The sequence below is a fragment of the Labrus mixtus genome, chromosome 12 (assembly GCF_963584025.1).
Source record: "Labrus mixtus chromosome 12, fLabMix1.1, whole genome shotgun sequence".
NCBI lineage: Eukaryota > Metazoa > Chordata > Actinopteri > Labriformes > Labridae > Labrus > Labrus mixtus.
This window is the reverse complement of record NC_083623.1, coordinates 5,618,264-5,625,765: the sequence shown is the minus strand read 5'-3', so window position 1 is coordinate 5,625,765 and position 7,502 is coordinate 5,618,264. Positions and strand designations below refer to the sequence as shown.

The 7,502-nt window shown below is 38.6% G+C and overlaps 1 protein-coding gene across 1 annotated transcript in view; it reads right to left on the bottom strand.

Moving 5' to 3' along the window:
* Positions 1-277: 277 nt before the first annotated feature.
* Positions 278-7,502, bottom strand: part of LOC132984724 (E3 ubiquitin-protein ligase TRIM9) — a 59,747-nt gene continuing 52,522 nt past the window's right edge. The window contains exons 8-11 of the mRNA XM_061051637.1: positions 5,734-5,858; positions 5,448-5,626; positions 2,482-2,644; positions 278-1,021 (exon numbers count right to left, since the gene is read on the bottom strand). Of these exons, the coding sequence (XP_060907620.1) occupies positions 974-1,021; positions 2,482-2,644; positions 5,448-5,626; positions 5,734-5,858 (515 nt within the window). The 3' untranslated portion in view covers positions 278-973. The remainder of the gene's footprint in view (positions 1,022-2,481; positions 2,645-5,447; positions 5,627-5,733; positions 5,859-7,502) is intronic.

Here is a 7,502-nt window from a genome sequence, read left to right as displayed (position 1 = left end):
AAACAAGAGTCATATAACCACTCTGCATTGCAAAATTATGCACTTCTTCTTCTTCTTCTTCTGCCAGGTGTCCACTCACTCCCACACTCTGCAGATCTGTCACATCACTGAAGCTGAAATGGACCTGAGCTGATTCCTTCCCCCAGCGTGAGCTCAGCGTGTAAACCTCTTAGACAACAGCGGCGAACAATGTTTATGCCTCTTTGCATGAGATACAGAAGAAGGAGACAACAGAGGAAGAAGTGCATAATGGAGCCATAACAGAGATGTGCAGAGAAAAGTTTAGATTTGTGAAACATCCCGCGGTGTCGCTAAGACTCCTACAAATCACTTCAGGTTTTTAAGTTGTGAGCTGTAGAGAGAGAGAGAGAGAGAGGAACAGACTAACATTGAACTGTTGCTCGCTCATTGTGTCGACTCCTAAATGTAGCTTCTTGTTGTTGCTGACTTTTTAAAATGACTGTGTTGTTGTTTTCTTCTAGTATAAATAAGAACTTGTCGATTTAAAATCACTAACTAGCACTCGTATTATTCACTGCACAGAGTTGGAATCTTCCAAATAAGAGTTTCAGACTTTCAGGGGAAATTTAAAGCTGTATTTTCTTTAAAAAAATAATAAATTACTAAAAGATAAAAGCTGGAATCATTAAATTGTTGTTGTTTGTATCCGGGGGTCTCACAGGGCTAAAACTTGGATTGTGGAAAAAGTGTGGCAATCTACAGTAACTCCAGGCATCTCTGTTGTGATTTCCAAAAGCTTCAATCGTGGGATTTATAGCAAATATTAACTCAAATGTATTCCTCTAACTCCAGGGCTTCACACTGAAGTTTATCCAAGACAAAGGGCACCTTGAGAAGATGGGAGAGGTCTGACGTGACGCGGAGAAAAAAAAAGAAGATCCATGTGGGGAGCCAACTGTGTTTGTCGCCGTTGGTTTGAATCCAGGACACGCACAGAGAGAGGACGGCTCTTCTACTGTTTGATATTCTTTGGCAGCTCCAGGCCCGTCAGTAAGGTGACCTGCACAAACACACGGAGCAAACACAGCCGGGTCAAGCACTGACGACTGAGGACACACTGTCACAGAATCACTCAGGCCAAAGACAAGCCTGGCTTTGGTTTCAGGAGGGGGAATCACTTTGGACAACTTAAAAAATACTCCAGATCAAACGAAGATCAGCTTCAAACCGTGCACAATAAAGGCTTTTATTACGAGAACATATTGGTTCATTTTGACTCCAATACATTTTTAATAACAGCTGCGAACTAGATCAGTTTATCAAGATAAGTGTGTTGCTTTATGGACTGAGAAACTTCTACTTTATGAAGCGAAATAAAACTTGGATGATCTTGAAACCTACAATCTTAATAAATATGATACACTGATTTTGATTCAAACTTGCAAACTTCATATTAAGTATTAAAATAAACATGCACAGGGCGCTGGTGGCGCAGTGGCTCAGTGGTTAGTGCGCGCGCCCCATGTATGGAAGCTGTAGTTCCCAAATCCGGGCCTGTGGCTCCTTTCCCACATGTCATTCCCCACTCTCTCTCTCTCTCCTTTATTTCAGACTCTATCCACTGTTCTATCTCTCTCATGCACATCCTTCTACATTCACATAAGAAAAAATGCACCATATGCGTTAAAGCAGCTGTTATAAATATATTCACATGACAACATCATGTATCAGAGTCAAAGTCAGACAGGGACCATTTTCCTGCACAGTGAGTGCTTTTACTTGTTATACTCTGTGCACGCTTTGCTGCTAATGCTTACATACAACTGATTTAAGGTTTTGTATGCATCATGTTTTCAAAGAGTGTATTTGTTCTTTAATTAAGTTATCTAAACCACCCACTCCTTCTTTCTCCTTCATTTTTGATTCCCCCGTTTTCTGTGTCTCGCTTGTAAAATATTACCGACTTCTTCACTTTGATTATTAAACATCTGAGTTGACTAGTTTAAGCAGTGGCTACTTTGACTGTGTGCACAAAATTGCAGCAGCAATAACAACACTGTTTTAATGGCTGCCAAAGACGACAAATATTCAGTGTTTTCATTGAAGAAAAACAGCAGAAGTAGATAATGACTGATGAGCTAAAAACAGGAATATTTCGGAAATTAGGGGACATTTAGTGCTGTTTAGCAGAATGCCAATCTCAGAGGAACCCATCGGCAAACATTTTCTATTATTGTCTGATATAGGCGACGTATGCCTCCACCTAAACGCTGTCGTTTCTTAGTCCATAACATCCAGAAGTAGTGTGGGTATAAGTTAATATCACAAAAATATCATGAAGAAATGTTGAAATATAAAGTGTTAAAGGTTTAAGATTAGTGTTAGGATTAGGGATAAAGACACAAAAACATACAGCCACACTAAATAATATATCCTAACTAAAATTCCAAACACACACACACACACACACACACACACACACACACACACACACACACACACACACACACACACACTGACCTGTACGTTTCTGTTGAGGCTCACAGCAGGTACAAAGACCCCTTCCAGGCTCTCAAAGGCAGTGGGTCCATGCTGCTGCTTGTTGATGAAGAAGGTCAGAGTGTGTTTGGTCAGATCCAGCAGGACGCCAACAGATGAGCCCTTAGTGATGCCTCCCTCCGCCCTACACACACACACACACACACACACACACACACACACACACACACACACACACACACACACACACACACACACACACACAGACAAAAAACAACAACAAGCAGACAAAACAGGTTAATTTTTGATATCTTGGACGTGCAAGTAAGAGAGACATCTCAACTACTGTACACAGAGAGGCTTGGTTTTATTTACTTTCCTTTGATATTTTAATAACAAGACAAGGTGTATTTAAATGTGACTTCCACTCTATTAGTACTTCACTTCGTCGTGAAACAAAGAAAAGACTAACAATGTTTAGAAGGCTTATTTCTGAATTTTCAAACCCTTGACGAGTTAAACTTTTGCCTTCCAAGTGACAGAAAGGAAGCACTTTTTAAATTCCTTATTCAGATTTATTTCTCAGACTGCTGCACAGTTACCAGCTGCAGTAGCTCCGAAAAATAACTGATCCAGTGAGCGTAGGAATTAGCCTGTGTGTTCTGCAAGGTGACGTTTTTGTACCTATTGGTGATTCCAAATTCCAAATGGGTCCCATGTTTGAAAAAACTGAATATCCATATTTACGTCCCCTTATCGATCTGAAGTTTCAGGAAATCAAGTTTGTGTTGTAAAGAGTCAATCCATGTTTGTGTATTTGTTGTGTGAGAAAGTGCCCTTGTCATTCTTCATTATCCTGTTCAATACTGTATTTCTTACTCTTTGCTGTGTGCACTCACTTTAGACAGACTTTTCCTCTTGAGGACAAAAAAAAGGTAAAAATATATCTATCCTGTTTGACGAGATGAAGCAAACTTTTACATGAAGCACTAACTGACATATGACTGACTACAAGCAAGTATACAAGAAATGCATTCTCTTCTCATCCAGTAGTTTATTCTTTAATTTTTCCTCCACAGCTTTTTAGAAAGTTCAAAGTGACGCTTGTGCTCACAAGTGGACCCAACTTCATGAGACATGTTTAAACTATCTGCGCTTTATTCTAACAAGAAAAGGTCATAAGTGAATAAAAGACGAGGTGAAGGCATTCAAAAAATAAACGTCCATATTCAGCAATGTGGGTTTTCTATAATGTGGATCCACAAACATGAAGACTTTGACCTTGGACACATACTTAGACTTTAACATTCAGTATTTATGTCAAATGTATGATTTTGTACAAACGCTAGTATGTGAAACCATCTCTATAAACATGTACATACAGTAGGTATACAAACAGCTGCATTTCACCAAGCTACATGCACAATTACACAACGCCTGAGTGAGATTCAACCCTCACAGGGATGATGGATTAAATGTGTGATAAATAACAGCGTGATGATTAACAACATGAAAACAAGTGGCACAGTAATTAAATCTGCAGTATGGGTGAACTTGAGGTTGAGGTAGATCCATAAATTCAGAGGTTTTTTTTTTTGCATATTTCTGTGGAAAGTCGTTTTTTTTTTTTCTGGTGAAGGAAAAGAGATTTTTCCGCTAGAATAAATGTTTAATGAGTGTTTGATAGTTTGGCTGTGACATTGAGAGAGCTGCTGCAGAGAGATGTTTTGATGTCTTCTTCTGCTGCTCCCTGATGTGTTTGTTAGCTGGCATTGTATGAAACCCCGAAGGTCCAACTGTCATCTTGTGTGTGTATCATTGTTGTGAGTGTGTGCGTGTGTGTGTGTGTTTGAGGAATGTGTGTGAGAGGAAGATTTAATGCAGTATACATAATGCTGAATGGAGGCTCAGAGTGCCGCCCCAGGAAGCTCGCCTCCTGCTGTTTTTATTGACACACAAGTGATGTTTGTAAATAAGATCAAAGATGAGCACTCATTTTTTATATGACATACAAGCTGAAAAGTTATGACTGACTGGATAATTTATTGGTTATTACATCGCTTATTAATCTGCTTTAATCATTGGAGCAATTCCAATTTTTAAGACACTAGCTTGTGAAAACAACCCTTAGCCAATCTGCAAACTTCAACTGTAATTACCATTCATTATTTTCTGTGAAGTAACACTTTAATGACTTCTTTGAATTTATGAACTATAATATATTAAGTAATGTGTTTCCACTGCATAGTAAGCTTCTCTCTTTACACTAAGCCATGAGGTCTGAAAGGAAGAGAAGATTCTGATTAAAACAGTATATCAAGGCTGCATTAATATAAAAAAAGCATACATTTTTAAAATGAATACATTTGGGTTACAACCTGGCCTTTTTGAAATGTGCTCTGGAAAAATCTCATTTAGTGTTTAAGCTGTCTTTCTAATGAAAAATGAATCCAGGCGGGCATAACATTCAAGATTTAAAGTGTGTATTGTAAATCAGATCGTACAAGTTAAATCTTCTATTGGCTGGGAGTCTTCATTTAAAAAGGTCAAATATCAAATATAAAAGGTATGTTATGATATAATACTAAACTAAGAAGCACTGACACAAACAAATAGTGATAGGGATGTTCAAAAAGTGACACTAAGGATATAAACAAATATTTTAGGGGAATTTTTATTTGTCTTCTCCATAAAAACTTTTGTAATGCAACACTTCAAAATGTAGATCACCTTTTCAAAAACACAAGCAATGATTGAAAGGAAACTGTGTATTATTATAAAGTGTATTATTCTTTAGTGTTTGTATGCAAATGTATGTTACCTAAAAATAGATGTCTTATTTTTTCAATTAAAAATCTGTCAGTGTTCAATAACCCAAACGTTGGTGAGCTTTGAGCTTTTGAAAATTGCCGTACAACACTGACTGCTGTTTGTAAACTTCCATCCAATTCAAAAACACAAAGTATAGTTTAACAGTGAGCACCTACCTGTTAGTGTGCGAGTTGTTGTGCATAAACCAGGAGCGGTTGTTGTCCACGTACATGGCCCACGCCTTGTCATCTTTCCCCAGCATCATGTCTTTCATGGTGTTGATGCGTGCCACGCCAAACGCAGGGTCCGGGTGGTTGTCGTAGCGGTCGATGCAGACCTCCCAGTAGTGGATGCCCTGAGATTCAATGAAAATAAATCAATCAATCAGTCAATCAATCAGTGTAACTATGACTTAAAAAAAAATCAATGAAACAGACAGAATAATGTGTTGAATGTGTTTACCTTGGAGAAAGCAGCAGTTCCCAACACAACGCGGTCGTCGTAGCTGTTACAGGAGACTGTCTGGTTATCATTCGTCAGAGCGATGTCCCTGTGAGCTGTGCTGGGATCAAATGTAAACCAGGCCACTGAAGGAAGGAAAAAAACAGACAGTCATGAGGCCACATCTGTGTTTATTAGTGGGGGGAGTAACCAAGAATAGGACATTTGCGTTTGGGTTTCTTATACGACCATTTTTTTTTACATTTTTGCTCACACAAATCTGGAATATCAGGAGGTTGTAAAAATGCCAAGGAATGTCCGAATGGTTCTTCCCTTTGATTTTGAATTGTTTGTTTTAGGGATTTTTAAATGTTCTATTTTAATGTTTCTTTTCTTTCCTCTGTCGTGATGCTTTTGATGTTGTGTGAAGCACTTTGAATTGCCTTGTTGTTGAAATGTGCGACATAAATAAACGTGCCTTGCCTTGCCTTCCCTCATGTTTCCACCATGACATTAGCATCCTTAAGTTGGTTGCTAATAGAATATTGGAAAACTTGTAGTTAAAGTGTTTGAGCTTGTGGCTGGGGCGAGGCCTCTTCCTGTAAACGTACACTGATAAAAGATCTGCACATGAAAGAAATATGTGTGAAAGAGTTGAATTCTGAGGAGCATCAGATTTTTGTTTGAGATACAACAGTACATGGAGAAAAGAAACTTCATGTAGTGGAAAATATATACAGTATATATATATATATATATATATATCTGACAAAGCCTTGAGACACTCACAGATGTTTTGTTTCAGTACCAGAAATTCACTGTTGTACTAAGCAAATATATATTTGATAGATATTGCACCCTCATGCCTTTCTTGATTTATTTTGATAAAGGATGAGGTCATTCCTGCCTTTTCTAAAATACAACCCTTCACTCTGACTTGATGAAAAGTAGTTGGTGTATTAACAACCCAATCTTTATCCCAAACTCTACCGAACCATAAGTTGGGGGCAGCAGTAGTTCAGTCTGTATAGGGACTTTAGTTGTTAACCAGAGGGGTGCTGGTTCAAGTCCTGGTATTGACCACATATGGGACTGATTGCTGGAGAGGTGCAAGTTTGCTTCCTGAGCACTGACGAGGCGCCATTGAGCAAGATACCAAACCCAACTGCTGGAGGAGCAGCTCCTGTGCAGCCCCCTCCCTCTGACATCTCTTCAGTTATGTAAACAGGTCTGTGCTTGTTTGTATTTTGGACATTGTGGGTCTCACAATGACAAAGTGAAAAGTTAAATTTTACCTCAGGGATTAATAAAGTATATAAAATAAAAAATATATTTAAAAAAATACAAATATCCTGAACCTTAAAACCAAGTCTCAACCTTCAAGCAGCCCTTCAAAGCCAAATGTCCTATTTACAGATTGGTTCTCACTTTGTAGGTCTAAGTCAGTCTTTGGTCCCCACAAAGATTTATGTACAAGAACACACACACACACACACACACACACACACACACACACACAAACACACACACACACACTTACATCTGGGACACAGTTACTATCCAGGCCTGAGGACAGACATGCTTCATTTTTCAGCTACAACCTTATGCTGCAGCATTGTGGGGGCACATCAAATATTTACACACATAACAGAAAATGTATACCATAAATTCTACAAATTATGCATCAAGTCAGTGTTTGTCTTGCAGAATTTGTTGCCTTTTTTAAAAAATATGTAATAGCAACAAGAGTCACGTCCCATAATGCCCCTCCCCCATGTGACTGAATGAAG